The sequence below is a fragment of the Diadema antillarum genome, unplaced genomic scaffold, assembly GCF_040938485.1.
Source record: "Diadema antillarum isolate AM-2024a unplaced genomic scaffold, OU_Dant_1.0 seq00000343_RagTag, whole genome shotgun sequence".
NCBI lineage: Eukaryota > Metazoa > Echinodermata > Echinoidea > Diadematoida > Diadematidae > Diadema > Diadema antillarum.
In genome coordinates this window covers 19,543-40,747 of record NW_027271355.1, presented here as the reverse complement: position 1 = coordinate 40,747, position 21,205 = coordinate 19,543, and the positions used below count along the sequence as shown (strand labels likewise).

At 39.6% G+C, this 21,205-nt stretch overlaps 1 protein-coding gene across 1 annotated transcript in view; it reads right to left on the bottom strand.

Moving 5' to 3' along the window:
• Positions 1-21,205, bottom strand: part of LOC139730913 (ryanodine receptor 2-like) — a 147,998-nt gene that overhangs the window by 107,861 nt on the left and 18,932 nt on the right. Inside the window, exons 14-37 of the mRNA XM_071641792.1 lie at positions 20,716-20,883; positions 19,483-19,520; positions 18,969-19,046; positions 18,503-18,660; positions 17,697-17,795; positions 17,168-17,408; positions 16,497-16,621; positions 15,548-15,696; positions 14,767-14,971; positions 11,147-11,330; positions 9,625-9,864; positions 8,846-9,065; positions 8,161-8,411; positions 7,652-7,824; positions 6,718-6,938; positions 6,281-6,371; positions 5,462-5,602; positions 4,715-4,878; positions 3,356-3,434; positions 2,724-2,813; positions 2,267-2,404; positions 1,711-1,788; positions 1,059-1,134; positions 56-179 (exon numbers count right to left, since the gene is read on the bottom strand). Of these exons, the coding sequence (XP_071497893.1) occupies positions 56-179; positions 1,059-1,134; positions 1,711-1,788; positions 2,267-2,404; positions 2,724-2,813; positions 3,356-3,434; positions 4,715-4,878; positions 5,462-5,602; positions 6,281-6,371; positions 6,718-6,938; positions 7,652-7,824; positions 8,161-8,411; positions 8,846-9,065; positions 9,625-9,864; positions 11,147-11,330; positions 14,767-14,971; positions 15,548-15,696; positions 16,497-16,621; positions 17,168-17,408; positions 17,697-17,795; positions 18,503-18,660; positions 18,969-19,046; positions 19,483-19,520; positions 20,716-20,883 (3,531 nt within the window). The remainder of the gene's footprint in view (positions 1-55; positions 180-1,058; positions 1,135-1,710; positions 1,789-2,266; positions 2,405-2,723; positions 2,814-3,355; positions 3,435-4,714; positions 4,879-5,461; positions 5,603-6,280; positions 6,372-6,717; positions 6,939-7,651; positions 7,825-8,160; positions 8,412-8,845; positions 9,066-9,624; positions 9,865-11,146; positions 11,331-14,766; positions 14,972-15,547; positions 15,697-16,496; positions 16,622-17,167; positions 17,409-17,696; positions 17,796-18,502; positions 18,661-18,968; positions 19,047-19,482; positions 19,521-20,715; positions 20,884-21,205) is intronic.

The following is a 21,205-nucleotide window of genomic DNA, read 5'->3' as shown; positions in this document are numbered from 1 at the left end:
CACATCTAGATACAATGGATCATTTCATTCTCTGCAAATGGTGTTTGAATCTTACCTTTGTAGCCGGTAGCCATTGACTTGCAGGAACTTGAGGAGAGCATTAGCCATATCCCGGTCCTTCTTCTTCTCGCTGTCGGTCAGGATGTCAAAGGGTACCAGCTGTGGATGACAGCCCTTTCCTGCCACACGGACAACAAAACGACAACATGGAAGATGTGCATTTGATATGCAAGTTCCATCTGCTCCCCTGCCTCTGGTGCCTCCAATATCCGTGGTGCACAAGGGCATATACATTTCTGGCAACATCTCAAAATGAACAAGCTTTATAATAGACATACATTGTAACTCTGTGGTATATACATTAATCTATTCAAAAGAGCCTTGAATCCTGTTTGTGTACTTCACTGGCAAATCTGAGTGTGGGATACAATTTAGAGTGCATTCTAATCATTCATACAAATTTGAACAGAAAAAAATGTACAAAAGCATTATGAAGACACTAACACTAGGTTAGTCTCTCACAATTAAACAAAGTAAACTCTCAATCAAAGATACACTGTATTTCCAATAAAGTCTACAGTTTTAGCAACCATAAGGAAGTTCATTGCAACAATTTATACTGTCATTCTAACTTCTTTGAGAGCACTGATATTGCTCTGTTTTATTCATAAGAGGCAAATACTGAACTTTATGGTCAGCAGAATTGTATAATGTGTTAAGAATTGGCAAAATTGATTTTGATCACAAGAGGCTACTGCAAAGAGAGCTATTAAAGCAAAGCAAATCAAGGAGTTTGTACACACTGACATATTGTGCTGCCCCCTTGCACAGATTTGAAATTAACTCACAAATTTCAGGGCTATATGCATGAAATGCACTGTAGTTTTATGGGTATTGGCAAAGGACATTATGTTTGTTACAGAAAACCAAAATAGTCTTACAAATTATAAAAATGGCAGTTTTTCAGAGCGGCTTTTCAATATCCAAAACAGTTTCCATAAAAAGTCCAAAAGACACTTCATCTGTCTGACTAAACATATTAAAATGTGATCACAAACCTCTTATTTCCATGTCTGTCTTGGTCTTCTTTGCCCACACGTCGTGTAAGTTCTCTGCTAGCCGTTCAGCCATATTCTGCATTCACAATACAGCACAAAGTAAAGGCATTTGTGCAACATGTCACATTGAACTTCGGAATTCATGTATGTGATTGGTTCATCATTCAATTTCAAATCTTGGTTTTCAATTTGACCCATGATCCAAATTAAATCCCAGTCTGAATTCAAACTGTACAGGAGTATTTTGGTACATGACAGGGATATCCCTGATATGACAACACAACAGTGATGACACTGACCAATCTGCAAACACCCTCATGAAAATATAGGACTCACTTCATTATTTTCTTCCTCCTCCTTCTACTCTTATCATCATCCTCCTCCTCCTCAACACCACCACCACCACCAAAAATTTTCTCTTCACCATCATCCTCATCCATGCCATCACTGTCATCATCACCATCCTCCTCCTCCTCATCCTCTCCTTCCTCCTACTCCTCCTCTTCCTCCTTCTCCTCATCATCATCACCATCATTATCATCATCATCATCATCATCACCATCATCATCCTCATCCTCATTTAAATGTGGCCAAGATCGACCTCCTGGGCACATATGGATAGATGGTGACAGACACCAAAGTCCATGCTTACCTGCATCTCTCTGGTGAGGGTGATGTTAGACATGTCAATGGGTCTGGGGTTGTACCCATGGGGGGACTCCATTGCACCCTGCATGAGATGAACAAGAAGAGTAGAGCATGCCGTCAATGATCATTATTGACAACATTTGGCTGCATAAAATTGCCAGACTCATAGCCAACACGTTGACACAAAAACTAACAAAATCACAGAAGGTGAATCTGTACTTGATCACATCTCTTTATGACACTGTTAGGAAGCAAAAACTACAGGAGCAAACATGCCTGTCTCATTTCTAGACAACTTAAAATCTGCTTCACTCACATTTCAAAATTTGCTACAACTAAACATTACTGTCTGTGCCTACATTGTGAGATACATTTGTATCAAACCAATACTCCAGTGGAGATTTCAATAAAATCATTCTTATGTATCTACCAGTCCAAATTACAAAATAAATGTCTCATGTGAGCATCACTCAGCAGATAACCTTTAGACAAACACATAAGGTAAATCCAGCTTCTTTTAACACCATTCTTGCCTCTAGAGGCACATGAGTTTCACTAACCAGACTTGCTTTAGACAGCCTCCTAGGTCTGTGAGCCTGTGAATGCTGCTCTGAAGCCTTGCTCCTCTCAATGGCCCAGCCCCAGGCTAGCAGGGACTTGATGCTCTCTCTCACTGGATCACGGTACGAGTCCTTTTCCTGGGGAAGGCAACACATTGTAATCAATCAATAAATCCAGCTTTTTACCGTCAAATAAAAAAATCAGTCACCAAAATCATCTCTGTACAGGTGCTCATACTATTCAAAATGTGTAGTGAAACAAAAGCAGCATACTCAATCTGGGTGAAAAGACTTTTAACAACCAAAAAAAACAACAACTATATATAAATGCCTTCACAAACAAATATTTCAAAATGGTGACAGTTACCACTGATGAGATACACAGAATGAAAGATAAATAACTCTTTCTGTATTACATGCAATCATAGCATTTTCTAGTCGTCACGTTAAAAGTTACCTTTGATATGAGTGTCTTGTATGGTCTGAGGAGACAGGATTCCTTCATGGCACTGTTCTCTGTCTCACCATGGGTCCAGCCATTGTCAAACTATAATTTACACACACATTTTTAAAAAAGCACTGTTGTAAGAAGAACATTCAAGACATATGGGAAGATGTTTAATGTGATGTTCTTCATTTGCAGATACAATCCAGTGTAAGAAATGATCACTAATACAGAATGCATAGGTTGAACATAATGCAAAAGAAGCAATGAAGGAAAATAAAATTCACAGAATTGCATAGTGTGGTGCTATATTTGTGGTAAGATGGTGAAATTGAAAGAGGTAAGGGAGTATCATAAACCAATGTAGCAAATTCCAGGGCAATATGTACATTGTTGCCAACCACTATTTCCTACGCAATCTCTCAGTTTTATGCCACGCAGCTGACTCTGTGTATACCTTTGGCAGAGGCTGCAGAATGGAGGAGGGGTAGGTAAAGGGGGTGGTGCATGCTTCTGGTGGGGTCAAGGGGATGGTTCACTTTTGGTGAGGACTTTACCTTGTATTTTGCATCACCACAGTCTAATATATTAATGGGGACAATAACCACAATGTTCACATGTATACACCAGTCACATGGACCTACCATGGCGAGGGCCCAGCTGTCGTGAAGATGCTCAGCAAACCTATCACTGAAGGAGAGCAGGTTTTCGTTCAGCAGGATTCTGGATGGGCAATAGAAAACACACAACACAGGATCTATATAATGATATGTGGATACTTTATCACACACAAACACACACATACACTCACAATAAATATTCCAGGGGCAGTAATGCATATTTGGTTAATCCTCAGATGGTCTTAAATAGCATGATGTTCCTTCTAACCTCAAATATTAATGTGACATGTCATGCATCTTTAGTAAACGATCATGATAAAACATTGAACCAATGAACTTAATCTTTCAGGTTTATCTTAATGTCTTTTTCTTGCGTATGAGACCCGCTGCTATGCTACATCTTGGAGGTGCCGCAGCCATTCCACAGTTGCTGGGCATGGGTTGGTCAGGTTAGTGTGGGATCCTAGAAGGATGAAGCTTTGAGTAAATAAAAGGAAATAAAAAGGAAAGTTTTCCCTCAAAACTGTGAGCTAATGTTTGGCAAAGTCTATTACGGTACATGTACTTAACAAAATCTTACAATGAAATTTGATGGCGACCATGATGATCTGCACATGCGTGATGCTAACCATCAAGAGGTTCCTACTTTGCTACATTTTATTTTTTTTCCCTAGCTCTGCTTCTTTTCTTACTTTTCAATAGCTACGTTCACACGTGCCATCATGGTTACGAAACTTAAAGTTTGGTATCGTTGAAGTTTCGAAACCATGACCCTCACATAACGACGATGCAGGTTCACACGCATTTAGACTGCACCGCTAACTTCGAGTGAATCATGACGTCGTGGTTAATATCGGAAGTAGCACATGTACACCCTTGGCGCGCGCTTCAGATGAAACTCGCACAGGCCACGCCTGAAAATTGGTAGAGCCGCAAACCGCTACGCTAGCCTTACAGCTGATAAAGAACTCAGAGCTGACCCAGAAACGCACGGTGGAGGGAGAGGTCACGCTAAACTTTCGAAAGTTTCGAAACTTCGAGGTTTGTTGTGTCCACACGTCTGCTAACTTCAATGGAGACCCCCCACGGCTCGTAGTTTATCGCGCTAACCTTAAGATTTTGTCATGGTTTTGTAACTTGAAGTTAACTTGAAGTTACGAAACCACGAGTTGTTCACATGCACTCTAAACTTTAAGTTTTGAAACCACAAGTTAGTGAAACTTGAAGTTTAGGGCTATGCATGTGAACCCCACTAATGCTGCAGTACTTTACACCTTCAATAAAAACATACCAACGATGTTGAATTGTAGCCCAATGAGAAAAATATGAAGTGAAACAAAGCTAGATGACAGTGCCCATTGGTGCATCATTACTGTAACGTACTTGCTTGTGTCCACAGGCTTTGGCTGGTAGATGCCATCGGCGTCAAAGCAGGACTCCCTGACGTAACTCTCATCATGATAAGACATGCTGTAGTCTGGTGGGAGGGCGCTGCCTATTGCAGTCAGACATGGCAGGGCACGGTCAAACAGCTCTTCATCATAGTCCTGTAGAGCGCAAATGTCACAAATGTCATGGCATAAAGAAATATCATTCAGTAAAGATCAACCATATAGGCTATACTCCTCCTATGAAACAGATGCTTTGTAATAAAATGGTGCATATCAATGAATATGCACAGCTTCACAGGTCAATGGGCATGCTTGTTTCTACTTGGCCGTGAATACTGAAATATCTGTAAATGCAGAAAAGAAAATATATTTGAAACTTTTCTGTTTTCAAGAAAGTCAAAGTAGACATGAAATACACCTACAATGACACAATAATACTCAACAATTATATCAGTTCGTAGGACTGGCTAATTGTGGTTTGACTGCCAACGTGGCTGGCCAATTTTTTTTTTAACATCTGCTACAGATAATATGGAAATAAAGGTTTATCATATTTCTTATAATGTAGATATATTTGCACAATTGGTACACCAAACAGGCAAAAAAGAACAAACCATAACTCTAGCAGTTACTGGCACTCCATATCATGAGAACAAATTTAAAAGGTCCATGAATAATAAAGAAAAAAAAATCTTCCTTGAGAAATGAGTCAGCTGAAAAGCATAGGTCATGACTGTACCTTGTCTGCTAGGGCATCGAAGAGACCAGTGAAGAGCATCATGGTAAGACGCTTCTCCTCATCATTGGCCGCCCCAAAGCTCCCCCATCCACCACTGCTGCCGTAGTAGGTGATGCATCGCTCGTAGTGCAGCTGAAGGATCTGCAATGTTTCACAGAGGCATATTGATTTTGACACATGCAGGAAAGCATTTGATCAGTCATATATCTGTGATAAACATCACACATCTACATATCTACAGTGTAAATACTGTCCCTTCACGCAAAGTATGGTGCCTTTGGAAAAGCAACTATTTTGCCAATGCACTTCTGGTCAGGAACAAATGTATTTAGGCAATATTTGATGTGCATTTGACTTGGTCCTGCTCTTGACACTTTTTTTCTGATTACGTACACTTCTATGGACTGTGCCCTCCTTCATGGCCCTGTGAATAGTTTTCATCTAGTATACACTCCCTTCACTTCTGAGCTTTGATTACCAGGAATGGCAATTATTTAAATAGCCCCTATACATATCCTAGCTTGGACACGCTTTGCAAAACTGACTAGAGCCCAAATTCAAGACTATAGAGGGGATTAGCTAAAGCATATTATGGAATATTTCTGATGCATTTCGATGTACACAGAATCACAGGACACTGTCTATGTGACGGTGTATGTGGGTCTGAACAGGCCATTACCTTGTTGAATTTCAATGTGCCTAAATAGTATATTAACCCGTTGAGGACGGTTTGATATTGCTACAACACGCATTTCCCATAGACGCTTGCCCGAGTATACTCGGGACTCGTCCTCAACGGGTTAAGCAGACCATGCCTACCTTCAAGGCTACGTAGGAGTATTCAGCTAGAACAGGCACATCGTTGATGAGCTTTCTCAGCAGCCGCTGCATCATAGAAGGCTTCAAGCTCCTGTAAGGGAGATAGACAGGAAAGTAGTAAGCTTGAGAAAGTCTACAAGCATTGATTACATTCATACCAGAGCAACTGCACTTGAATTCAAAGCAACAGTATGTATCTACACAGCTGAGAGACTGAACATAGTGATAATCCTCTATCAGTACAGCCACTGCACATGTGCGTAGAATCATGACCTACATGCATAATACTAGATCAACACTGAAACTCTTTGCTGTCAACCTGCGTTGAATAAATAGGTGTATCATACATTTCTTATATACAAATTGCAAGACCAAAATGTCAGAAACGTCTGTACTTGGATGTTCCCAGTTTTGGGGCTGGTGCCCTTGCCACTCACCTGGTTAAGGCAACAAGGAAATCAGCCACAGTGTCCCTCTGTCCCCTGGTCAATGAGCGGCAGCTGGCCAGCCGGTAGACAGTGTGGAGGGTGGAGTCCAGCAGGGAGGCGTACTGGTCAGCGTCCTCAAACATCTCACTGTGACGGGTCAGAAGCGGCAGAACGGAGTTGCAGAGATAGCGGTTGAGGGCGAGAGCCATGTCATGGTCGTGGGTTGTCGGCTAATGAGAACATGAAGAAAGAGTTTCTCTCAACACCTGCCACTGACTTTAAAAGTTTTAACTTCTGACACACTTCCATGGGATTTCAAACACAACATCTCTCTGGGCAGAACATAAGATTATAAACATTCCTCCTCTATCTTTTCTGTCATACATTGTGCTATATACACATACTGTTCCATAACAGTGAGTTGAACCATGACACTTACATACACGTATTGTACGAAATACAGCGTATGACAGTCTGATGGCACCCTAGCATGACAATAATAACCAAAAAAAAAAAGACAACCCACAAATAATCAATTTCATTTGTAGACTTGTGATTACGTCATGCATATTCAATTCAATGCAAACCAGTCAGTTCTTTATACCCAGACAAAGACGACATAAGTTATCTATTATGAAAACTAATGAAAAAGGACCATTAATGATTATGTGTGGCAAAATGAAACTTTGTAGAAAACTAAAAAGAAGGCAGAACAACTCAAGACTGAGGACTATTAAACTCATTTACAGCAAATATAGACCTCAAGCATCTGATTCAGATAATCATTGACAGTGAGATGCTGCCTTCATATACCAACCTCCCAAAACAAACAAACAAACAAACACACAAAAAGAACATAGCAATACAAAGAGTAAGTAATCTTCATGAAGCAGAATGTGCTTTGTAGGATGGTAAGCCAGAAAGGATGATGATCTTAACTCACTGTATCCATGGTAGTGGCAGCTCTCAAGTCTGGCAGGAAGCCAACCTCTAGGAGCTGGAAGAAGAGGTCCTGGTTTTCAATGCCATACACTCTCTCCAGGAAGAGAAGCATGGCCTCCTTGTGCACTGGTGTCAGGCCCTTTAAGTCAGCTCCCAGTGGCTTGCCTGCTCCATCTGTATCAAGTCACACAAGAGTAAGATGATGTCACCACTCTTGTACATACATTGTAAGACTGTGATTATTTTCAATACAGAGAGGGCAAATACATCTTATCCCTTTGCATTCAGTTTTCTTCATGACATACTCTGTGTCAGCAGCACTGTCTTATACTGATTAATTCCATTAACCTGCTGAGGACGGGCTGATTTTGCTACAACAACCATTTCCCATAGACAACTGCCCAAGTTTACTTGGGACTCATCCTCAACGGGTTAAACATGTAGGATAGAGAGAGGCTTTAAAAGATTAGGGAAACAACGAGAAGCTTGATGTGCTTTGAGACCACTCACCATCCTTCTTCTCATAGATCTTCTGAGGTGATGGCAGGACAAACTTGAGATTCAAGACTCCCACGAGGTCATCTAGTGGGACCAAGCTCTGCAGGATGGCCCGGATCCTCTGTGGCTCGGTCCGGCCCCGGGACAAGAGGTTCTCATCGGGAGCACATCGCCCAAGGAGGTCGATCAAGGTCGCGTAGAACGTCAAGATGGCACCACCGGTGTCGACATCGTCTTCATCCTCACTGGACTCTTCACCTTGCCTGGAGAAAAGGAGAAACATTGTGTCATGAATTCCTGTTAAGGTGTCAGGTTATATCTCATGCACCACATCAGATACTGTTTAAAAGCACTATAAAATCTTACATGAAATACCTCTCCTTTGTGAGAACAACCGAACCATTTCTATCCTGGATGTAATAATTCATTAATGAATAGACTGAAACTATGGCAAATTGATGATCTATGTTGTTCCTACTACTGTGGTAGATACACGGTGTTCATGTCAAGCTGTTACAAATGTTCCTATTCAAAATGAATCTTTTAAGACGGTGAATCTGCATGACGTGCAAAGAGTACACTTTAACCTCAAAGTTGCAACATCTGCAAACACATACCGCAGGCCTACTCTTGCTACAGCCCGTGGTTGCATAACACCCCCTTACTCTACTAATGATGAAGGAACTCCCCCCCTTACCCTGCCGCATCTATTGGCCTGCTCTCTCCGTCCTCCTCACTGATAGCCATGGTTGGAGCTGAGATGAGGTAGCCCTCCTCGGTGGTCTCTGAGAGGTCAATAGCCTCTTCCATTGCAGCCAGCAGGCCCTTCCCTTCCCCTCTCAGGGCGGGGCCAAGGCACTCTGGATGCCTGATCAGCATCCTCACAATCAGGTTGGCATTCTCTTCCACTGTCTCGCCTGGTTGGGAGTACAACACAAGGAACAGATGAGCTCCTCAAATAAGTTGGGCAGATAAATACATCAACTTCTCTCTTACGAGACATTGAAATCTCCAATGTTTTTTACTGCCAGCATAATGTCAGGAAATAATTACATGAGATCAGAGCTCATGACAAATGCAGTACAAAGGCATGCCCTGATGGTTAAATCAGACCAAGTTTAATCTACCCGTGGTCAGATTTGACACGAAGTAAACTATTCCTCTATGTTTGACATTTGAATTACTTGAATGGAATTTCTATTGACTGGTTTAGCACATTCATGTACATGAAATAATTCCTTTTACGTCGATGCATATTTTTTGTATATGTACATTGTACATCCATGCAATTCAACCTTTGGTCGCTAGTCAGATTTAAAAAAAGACTTTTTCAGTTAATTATTTCTATTGCTGGAAACAGACCAATTAAGAAAAGAAAAGGAGCAGTGGTCATATATTTATGTAATCGGGGCAAAATGTTGAAAATGATGTGCTTATGACTAATCATAGCCACAATAGGCCTACAACTGTACATACCATTGACCCAGACTGCATGCCTCATGAAGTCAAGGTAACGTTCACCATCCAGTGGATCCCATCCTGGTAGAGGCTTCTCCATGGTGCGTAGCCGGGCGTTGTCCTGAACCCCACAGCGAGACAGGAAGGTGATGACCTTTTCCAGGTGCTGCTCCCGTAAGGCGAGGGCCAGCTCGTTGTTGTCCATCAGCGAGGCCGCAGCCACGTCCAGCGGGCAGGAGCCTCGGAGTGAAGGGTAGGCTGCAGAGAGTCATCGCATGTAAAAGAGAGTAAGGAGGATGGAAGACACGCAAGTTGAATGGTCTGAAAACTTATGGAAGTCAAAGCCTCAAAGACAAAATATTCCCCAGGTTATGACTGCAGCAATGCTGGCAGAAGATCTCAACTGTAGTTGGTTCTTGTATGTACATTGCATTCTAATTGTCTGCTTCTTCTTTGAAACTTAAGAAGATGAGGATAAAATGACTGTAAAGTAACTCCTGATATACCACAGAAAATTTACTCATAACAGACATGTAACTGGCAAATATGAAAGCTTTTTTTTCTTAATTTGCTGGATATGGATGTGCTAGAGATATTTATTTGACTTCTTAAGATTTACAGTGAAACTTTCACTTCAACATAGAAAATGTAACAGCCTTGTGAATGGAACATCAATATGCATAATAAAAATAATTTGTAAAACAAAATGTGAAGTGAGAGCAAACAAAACTAAATCAGAAAATCATAGAAAACTCAAAAATAGAACACACATGCTCAAAAAGTAATCAAAACATAAAAGCACACAATTTAAAATCCATGCATGCTTCTATCTACAAGGTGAAATTAGTATCAACACAACAGTGCAAAAGATAAGACTGGTACTCAGCAAACACATGAACAAAGCAAATAATAAGTCCTGGTCATACTGGATACTGAATACACGGCCCAGGTCCCTTGGATTTTGGAAAATAAACAAAATGCTTAAGTCTGAGACTTTTTAAACAATACAGTACTGGCTATTTTTTTTTTCTTTTTTCATTCATAGGACACATTTTCTGTGTCAGATTGAAAATAGTAAGCATAGCAAAGTTACAGATACGCAGGAGGATTAAAATACCAACTGGTAAGTTTACATTGCATTCAAACTAAGTATTGAAAATGTTTAACTGGTTTCTATTAATCTGATGTGATTTGAAATACTTAAGTTATTTCTTCATCACAGATGTTAACTGTGTCTGCATAGTAAATGTCATATACATGATTCACACAGCATCTAAAGAGACGATATCAAAAAGAAAAATTGAGATTTGGTCAACGGGAGATGGGATAAATGACAATCAAAAAATCAAGGTTTACAAATTACTGTATGAGCTGAAAAGGGAAAGAATCTATATTAGAAATGAATTAAAAGCTAAAGTCATGTTACTTCATAGATCTAAGAAAGTGTAAAAGGAGAAATAGCAATCCTACATCTTTACATCATAGAGGTTTAATAAGTATCAAGTTAAAAGTGTCTACTGTTAAGCTACACTCTACTCACACAGACCCATGAAGCCATGATCTAGGAGGTAGATTAGCTTATCGAACATGGCTCGCTGATTTTGCCGGCTGGTGCGGCAAAAGTAGCAGAGGAATCGGCAGCAGCTTGCGATCAGCTCGCGGGCAAACCGGTCCTGCGCCTGGCACAGCTGCGTCCGTAGGGAAAGGAATGGGTACACACACGTCTGACAAGAAGAACAATTAAACGACGAATGCAAAAAAAAAAACCACACACTCAAGGTTAGGTTGGTATGGGATGTTGGGTCTATGCCATGGATGGGGGAGGGGGGGGGTGGATGGGGTAATCATGGAGAGAGGGAGTTAATGTCAAACCACTACAGCAAATTCCATGCTGGTGATTGGTGCTTCATCTGCGTACATATAAATGACGCAATGCATGGCACTGCACTATCAAGAACTTCATTGTAAATAGTACCTTTAACCTTTTATTTATCCCATCTCAAAAGGATATCACTCAACTGAAGTCATGCTGGACATTTGGCATGCCCTGCTCATCTAGAAGGGTGTTTTTCTCAATACAATGCACTATCATGGTAGTATGCACCCATGTCATCACCTTACATACATTCCATTGTTCCACTACAACAAAACATGAGCTAGCAGTGTTCATACACACTACAATGTATACCAGCATACTGCTTCACACTTCCCCCTGCTCCAGCAGATGACTGTGTGATATTGTGTTTCTCATATAACATCACATATAAAATGGGGAGGAGAAAATATTGGAAAATATGAAAAGCCTTGAATATAATTGTAGATAACAAACATGAACATGTACAGTAGCATGCTTAAATTTTATTTGTACATTTTGGAAAGACATCATTTTTAATTATCAATGCCAGCCTGCAGCTTTAAAGAAATACAAATGTCATAATGAGACCACGGAAAAGTCAAATTGCTACCACCCTTCAGATGTAAAAAGAAAAAAAAGAAAAAAAAAAGAAAAGAAAAAGAAAAAGAAAAAACATATCATAATTGTGAAGTGCATTGCTCTATATAGAAATCCCATGGTACATTGCAATTTGAAGTTGGCGTGTAAATTTTTGGAAGAAGACTATATTGCCTGTAAAGTATCCTGACTGAAACTACAATGTCAGACATTGGCCCAAACTTGTGGAACATCTGCAAATGGTCATGAAATGCAGTGCACATGTTGAGGAAGGGTTTAAAAAATACATTATGAAATTCATCTTCAACTCATCAAAGCATTCCAGCATGCTTCTTAATTACATGTTACATTCTAAACACTCGGGTGTACTGTTTGATTCACCGCAGTTCCATACTTCATGTATCTATCCCATTCTCGCATGCTACTTGACTACGTGGAAAAAAGGTTTGTAGTTTCCTTTAACTCAATCCGAAGCCAGACCCCTATATACCTCGGTATATGCTTGTATCAGTGGGAGTTCAAATTATCTAAATACATCATTTTGATTACATAATTATGGTTGATTCATGACAGCTGCATCACCTTTGCCCCATAAGTAAGACTCATTTCTCATACAGAAACTGGAGGATGCAATATACATGTGTAATTACAAGTAAAAACAGGATTACTCCCATTTCTCAATGCTCAACTTCAGGTTTGTTGGTAACTCACGCTCAGAGGCCTGTAATACTCATTAAACCTTCAATGTATGCAGTATTGATCACAGTAATTACACCTGCATTCCACAATATTCTACATATCAAATTAAACTCTCTTTTTTTTTTTAAGGGTGAAAGATGATGCTGTATTCTGTTAGTATCATGCATGCTTGTAGAGGAAAGGAAAAAAAAGATGGAACTATGTATCATCATCAATTCTGACTACATAATGCTTAGGCCTGACTTCAAGTGTATCATCTTGCTTCGAAAACTGGTGACAGCTACATGTGAAGGTGTGGTTGAAGAGGGAATGGTTTATAAGAGCTTTGATATAGACCTTTATCCATACAAGATACACATGATATTGGAACGTTGTTTTCAGCTCAGTAGAATTAGCAAACCTCACCATGCCATGAACAATAAAGTTGTATGCTTTATATATTAAAAAAGAGAAAAATCCACTCTCAACCATACTTGTAGGTAGAGCCATTCCACAAAATGCTCACACATGCATTACTGTGTTGCCTGTCCATGCCAAAAAATGGACGCAGTACGCACTGGGGAATTCGTGCAACATATACAGCAACCTCTCTGCCCAAATACAGTCCGTGAGGCAAGCACATTCATGTCTGTATGTTGGTGTCATTAGTGCAATTCCTGCGTATGACGTGTTAGTATGTGGTTGTTCAGATGGAACCATCTTTGTGTTCTGCATCTGGCTCACAAAAAGGAGGGCAACTTACAAAGTCCAATGTCACTCTGTTCTAAAAAGTATGTGATGTGATCGAAGCAGGCCATCTGGTTACGACGGCTGACGCGACAGAAGTAGCTGAGGAACCGTGAGCACGCTGTGATCAATTCACGGTTGAAATCCTGTCGGGGGGTTTGAGTTGGCAGGGGGGTTTGTGGGTACGGGTCGGTCGAAACAACAATAGGGGATTGGTATGTGTTGAGTTTTGTTTGTGAGAGATAGAGGAAAAGAGACTTTCTGAACAAGTCTCTCTGGAAATCCTCGCTCAACAAGGACAAAAAATTTGGGGGAACTACACTGACAGCCACAAAATCATAGATTACTCACAATTCTTTGAATGTGAAACAGGAATTTTACTTCCGAAATAAAACCAACTTCTGAAACAAAACTGTAAATCATCGAAAGTAAATCATAAATCAAACGTATGTATTATATTATGTCCTAATCAAGAAGACTGATGTCATTAGGAAATTCTCATCTTTTTGGTGGCATTGCCTCTGAAAATGAATTCATCATCCTTCTGTTCATAGAGAGTGATGCATTACAGATACCAAAGCTACGTAACATCCCTTGAATTACTACCAGCTTATCATGCAACTTAAGAAAGAAAAAAAGTACTGTAACACTGCTTTCTTGTCTGGTAACATCAGTGACACAATATAAAATGTAGATTTTTATCTCTCCTATTAGGATTAAAGGAAAATACAGTTTTATGTTATTATAGAGGACATCAATATCACAGACATTTACATGCTGGACCATTTCTGTAATGTATTACAAATTTATGACTGTTTCTTTTCCTACAGCCTAGTAACTAAGCACTTCATTCACCTCTTCCATCCCATTTAGTTCTCTAAGCAGGAATTTACTTAGTCATTGCTAGGTAGGGCAAGTCTCTTGGAAACTTTGATGTTGTTTGCGGCAACTTTGGTGAACAAAACATGCACAAAATGTGAATACATTAAAGAAACGGTCTATTCTAGATACTGCTAGGTCTACCTAGTCTGTGTCTACAAGACTTTTTTTCATGTATCACCAACTATGTTTTTCATTGTGTAATTGATCTTTAACATCAAGTCTACACTTTATTTGTGTCCATCATAATTCTGTCACTATCAATTCTTACCCTTTATCCTGTGTAGGAAGATGGATATCCCACTTGTCAATGCTATAATCAAAACACATACACAACACACCTGCGAGTTCACCATTATTTCAGATTGCTATGCCAGCTTTGATCCTATTTCTAGGAAACTGACCTGGTTCTTGGCGGGTTGTACAGGTGTAGCATTGGCAGAAGCCTGACTCTGGGTGGATGGGCCTGCATCCTGGTCACTGGTCAGCTGGACGGATGTCTGGTGCTTCTCCAGGACATTGACCATCACGTTCATGACCGTCTCATGAACACAGAGGGCGCGCATCAGATCAGGGTGCTGGTAGAATACCTTGTTATCTGTCAGCTCCCTGGATTACAACAGAAACACACAGACACACACAAAAATCCATATAAAAGTAATTATTCATTTTCATTTTTTTTTTTTTTTGTCTGCATCAAAAACTGCAGGCATGGTACACCTGTACTAAATCTTCTGAACTGACTTCCACATGCTTCTCACATGATGACATTTGACATAACATCATCATCACTTCTCCTCTGACTGCCCATCACCTTCATGAGTGAAGTTCCTGTAACAATTATCCTGAGTGATGGATGTAACATGTGCATTGTCACTCTGAGATAGTTTCAAATACTCTGTCCTGAACAGTCACAAGTGCTCTATTATACATGTATGCATGCCAAGTCATGCTTCAGAACATTTATATAGTATAGACTTGCATAAACACATTTTGAGATCAACAGATATAAAATGCAAATGCACACTGTACATGAGGCAGAAAGTGAGAAGAAAAAAAACATATAAATATCGATTGACAATCCCCTCATATAAAAAGAAAAAGGAAGAAAGACGAAGAGAACAAAATTAGGCAACTCCTCAGCCATTCACAAAGAGTTTCACACCTGACCTTTGTCTCACTTACCACAAGTGTTTGATGAGAGCTTCTTCTTCCACAGAGCCCATCTGCACGGTCAGCAGTGACCTGATTTGACCCAGAGAGGTCAAAAGGTGAACAATGTCCTCACACTGGCAGTTACTAACTACATAGGTTTTGTTCAAGGCACGGCACAGCTGTTCGGAGGGTAGGGAGAACAGAAACACATGAATGGTAATCACAAGGCAGAATATATCCAGAATACTCCTAACAATTCATTCAGTGGCCTTTCAATCGGTCATAAGTACCAATGGTACCATACATATTGTTGAAATCACCTGCAAAATGCAGGGTAATGACTTCTGTTCACAGCAAGCTCTTGTCCAGTTATTCAAGCAATTATCTTTTTTCTTTTTCTTTTTTGCTCACATGTACATTTTGATCTTAAAAGTAACATGTACTGTCAGTTCCCTGGTTCATTAAATTGATTCCTTATTTTTGATAATGAACCCTATTAGATTTTAGTGTTTGTTTTTGGCGTTAAGCTGGGCCAACTCTCAGCAAGCTTTGATATCACATATAGCCATTCTAGGGCTGCATTTTCTACTAAATCTCCATTTTCACTAGAAAAGTCAACACAAATTGTCAGCAAATCATGATGAATTCCCTTTTTTATGCTCAAATCAAAAACCAGGACACTCATACAATGTACATGCAACTAGAATCTCTACAACTTTGCCCAATTGGATTCCAAAACAAGGTCACCAACGCTATAATGTCATGGTCTTAAAAGGAAGATAGAGCCTACAGAAAGCAATTAAACACACAGATTGTTATTTGAGCAGGGCTCTGTTCTTTAGAAAGAAAAGCAAAGACAAAAAAACAAAGACAAATTAAAACATCAACTGACAATATACACAGAAATATCAACAGAACCGAGGAAAAACAGAACTAAAGAAACCACCCTCAAAGCAAAGAGTTCCTCAAATGTCATTACCTCTCCTACTCCATCATACTGCCTGTGGAGGAGGTTGAACATCTCTCTGACTAGTGTTGGGTCTTCGATGTGCTTCTCCTCTGCCCACTTGATCATGGTGTTGGAGATGAGGTGTGACAGAGAATCTGTAAGATATATATATATTTTTTTGGAAAGATGTTTTGATTGTCAAGTTAGAGTCAAATGAACATGTGAAAACCAAATAGAGACCAATTTCATCATTCAAGAAGAAGTACAGCAGTGGCACTTTATGATAGCTGTAGTAGTACTGCCCTTCTTCTACACAAATTGAAACATTTTTATGACATTTTAAAATAATGCTCAGTTACCACTACAGCACATGTTAAGTCATCAATGCAGATAGATATACACGTGTACAGACACCTTCCTACACAAAATAATTCTTGAAGTTCAACAAACGTTTTGATTTTGGCAAAATGAATGAAAAGCAACTCTTCATAAAAAAGAAATGTTAATATAGAGCATCTCCACGGGCTTTAATGCACATTAGTGACAAATTACTGCAAAGATTAATTTACTTTCACTGAATAAGCAAATACTCAATAGAAGACTGTTGAAAGAGGCACAAAGCATCAACCTAAACAAAGGAAAGTCTCAATAAGGGTCCATCGCAATGTTTCCATCCCCCAGCCAAGGGTCCATTTACTCACCGCTAGAGAACTTCTCCTGCAGGGTAGACCCTGCCGCACTCGCCTCCTTTTTCTTGCCCCCGAGCCAGGAGAAGAAGCGGCGGATGAGCGACCCGCTCTCTACCCCAGTCTCCTCCTGAGTCTCATGCACACCACAGTGCATGGCCAGGGTGGTGTGGAACTCCTGCAGCACGCCCCTCAGGTCCTCCCGGCAAGGACACATGGCGCTGTCGCCCTCCTTGAAGTTCAGCAGCATCCGCATCTGTTACCATAGTTATGAGATAACAGTAACAGTACGGTCTCATTGAATGTCACATGGAGTTAACAAAGATGATGGCAGTGTAAATTCATTGTTATGCCTGGCAATGTGAAACTTTTTTAAAAGAAAAATTTTGAATCACATGGTGTTGAAACAGCTAGATGCCCTTGATGATGATGGGTTTTCACAGCTTTTGATGCCATCATGGTACCAAACTATGTATCAAAACTACCTGCCTGCCAGTAATACAAAGTAATACCTTGTTAATTGTTATTATTATTTACACTGTACCTGTTCTTGAGGAGTTGATCTGAACTCTCTGGTTTTCTTGGCTGCTATAACAGGAGGCATGTCTGTGTTCCTCACTTCCAGAAATCTTCTCAGTTGATCCTGATCACACAAGTAGAAAGAAACAACAATGTCAAGGAAACAAGCTTGAATTTTTAGGCATGCTAGTGTTAATGCAGGGTATTTGTGAGGGATTATTGTGCACTGTATTCACAGTGTCCCACTATGAATGCATACTTCGTGAGTATGCTAGGAACCTCAAATTCACTTTGTGATTGAGGAATAAGAAATGTGTCTACAAGCTAGAAGTTTGCCTTATTTCTTTCAGTGAAATGTACCATTGTTTCAAAAAAGATCCATCTTTAAGTACTAAGAATATTTTTCAAATTAGTGGAACACTCAAACAGTCTTTTAAAATGTCCCTTCAAAATGAGCATTAACTAAGCAATGCAGCAAGATGTTGGCCACAATATAATACAGATGAAGGAAGTGTGTCGATTCTCAGTGGAATGCTTCTGAGTAGAATTGAAAGAGGAAATCTCATTTTCTCATAAACCAAAAGACAAGCCTCAGTAATTTTCTAGCGAATCAATGGTGCAATTGTGGTACATTTGTATAATAATTTACATTTGCTCCTTAACATACACTACATGTACCTGAAAATTACCTCAGATTCATCACTACTAATGGAGACGCAGAGATGAATGACCTGTTTTTTTTTTGGGGGGGGGGAGGGGGGGGAGGTGCTTATATCATTCATGGCTTGGCAAAAGGAAAGAGAAATATAGAAAGGTGAATATGTAACTCACAGCTTGGCATTCAGCAACAAAGTCTTCAGAGAAGTTAATGATGGACTCGACACGATGCCTGAGCTGACTGTCACATAGGTGCTGGAGGAGGAAGCACATGGCTAGCTTGACTGGCTCATCCAGATGCATCTGTAGCATTCCCACTGTCTCGCTGACCCCTAGGATTCAAAGTGACCACTAGTTTGCTTTATCTGCAACATTACACTTCACTTTCTACCAAAAGATAGGAGATCATAGCCTCTGTCTCAAAGATGACATTTGATACTGATTTAACATCACACATTATCTTCAAAGTATAAACAGATTTAGTGAGGAGATTTTCATTTACCCCCTTCTCTTTACTACAAGGGCATCTTCTATTGTACCATCTCAATGCCATAACATGGCTGTGAATAGGAATTATATGATGCAATACAGAAATTGGTAAAATGCTTCAACTACTGCAAGTAACTTTCTGTCTGTATACCTTTCTTGTACGTTTCATCAAAGGTTGCTGGATCGATCAAGATAAGGAGGCTTTTCAAGTCATCATCATCAAATTCCCCTGCAAACAAAGGATAAAGGGAATACAACAGGGTTTAAAAGAGACAAGTGTAACACAAAGATGCAGCGTTTTGTGTCATGGATAAGTGTATTTCTGGTGCGATTAAAAACAACTCGTTGGTGGAAGATGTTAGCACATAATTTTGGAAATTCATGTGACAGTAGCGACATTCATAAAACTGGCATTCATACATGGGCAAACCCTGTTATGTATTTGCAGTGTTGTTCACATGAAGGGAAACTAAAATTTGCATCTGCATTAACTACCAATCAAAAACCATTCATGAGGTAATATACATCTACCGAACTGGTAACCAACTGTGACATATATGATGTGTATAATGCTCAGTGCAGACTTAAATCAGATACTTCCAAGACAAGAGAGATGAAATGGATTATCACTTAAAAGAACTTTTTGACAGTGGCTGATAACTCACCCATGACTAGTAGAGCATCACAGAGTTGTAACAAAGGCCTGTTTGCAAAACAAAATAGTACCATTAACATGATGTCATAAACAACTCTTTATTATATTTCATCATGAAAAGTCACAGTGAGTGCAAAAGATAAATACAGAAATAGGTCACTGCAAGTTCAGAAACTTTGCATAATGTGTTTAGAATTAGAATAGCATTGTGCCAGCAGTACTCTCCACACCTGCCACCTGTGACTTTAGAGCTTGTTACTTTCCTCTTCACAGCAGGTGTCTTGTCACTTTGACAATAAACATGAAACAAAGAGAACACTGCCAATGTATTTGAAATGAACATCCTGTAATTTTGTTTACTGCAAAGTTGAACAATATTCCCTTTTAATGGACAGGTGTTTTGAAGGCAAACAATAGATGACTCATTTGAAAATGACACTGTGGAATTTTGTTTACAACAATGGTGAAAGCCTGTTTACAACAATGGTGAAAACCTTTACTGAAATGAACATTCTGGTATTTTGTTTGCCTCTAAGCTGAACAATATTCCGTTTTGATTAACAGGTGTTAAATGCTAAAAACAGATGACTCATTTGACACTGGAACTTTGTTTACATCAATGGTGAAATCCTTGACTAGAATGAACATTCTGTTATTTTGTTTACTTCTAAGATGAACAACATTCCCTTTCTATGGACAGGTGTTAAAGGCAGAAAATACAATAGTAGATGACTCACTGAAAAGTGCATTGTGGAATTTTGTTTACATCAACAGAGAGAACTTTATAGCTGATTGACAGGTGAAAAACAAAAGCACAATTATATCAATAAACCAGTAAGAATTTTGTTTGTGTTGTTTTAGTGACAGCTTGGGCAAAGCTTTTTCTAGTTATTGGCTATTTTTCAGCGAAGTAATATTTCTCAGTGGAATCCCTGATTTAGAATACCCCAACAAGGCATGATTTTCTAGGAGATTTACAGCATGCAGAGATGTACTGCTGATTCAGGTCTAATATTGTACACATGGGCTGAATAATATTCTAATATGCACGGACTTTATCATAACTATGAGGTAATGGTAAACTTTCTAACTAATTCATAATCATATTCACAGATACCAAGAATGAAAAGCTCATCGTAATTGCAATGGCTGGACATAAAGAAAAAGTATATCCGATATCATAAGTATTGTAACACCATATGGTAGGGTATTTCTGTAGGAATGAAAGAAGAGTTGCTCTTACACAAAGAGATTATTGTAGTTGCCACCAATGGGGTCACGACAGTGCGACACACCATGGGCCACTGCTTCCCCAAGTGAAGAGATGACATGTTGCTTGAGGACGGAGAGGCTACAGGTGGGCGGGGCCTGCTCCGAAGCCTTGATGCTTTGACCAAAGCTCTGGTGGCTACTGCAGTGGTGTCCATTTCACAAAGAAGAGAGAACTTTTGTAAATGCACTGTGAAAGATCCCTTAAGATTAATTCAGATAGTTTCATTTGAATTATGTTTAGATATACACATGTATGTGTAGTTGCTACACTTTTACATGAGCTACAGTGCTGTTCTTGATCAGCAAATCTTTGCACACCGTCTTCAGTAAAATTGGCACATTCGCAGGTTAACGTGTAGCTACAAGCATTTTCATTAATCTATCTATTCATTCATTCATTCATTTTTTCCATTTGCAATGCACTATTTGCAATGCACTATTTGCAATGCACTTTTGCAATG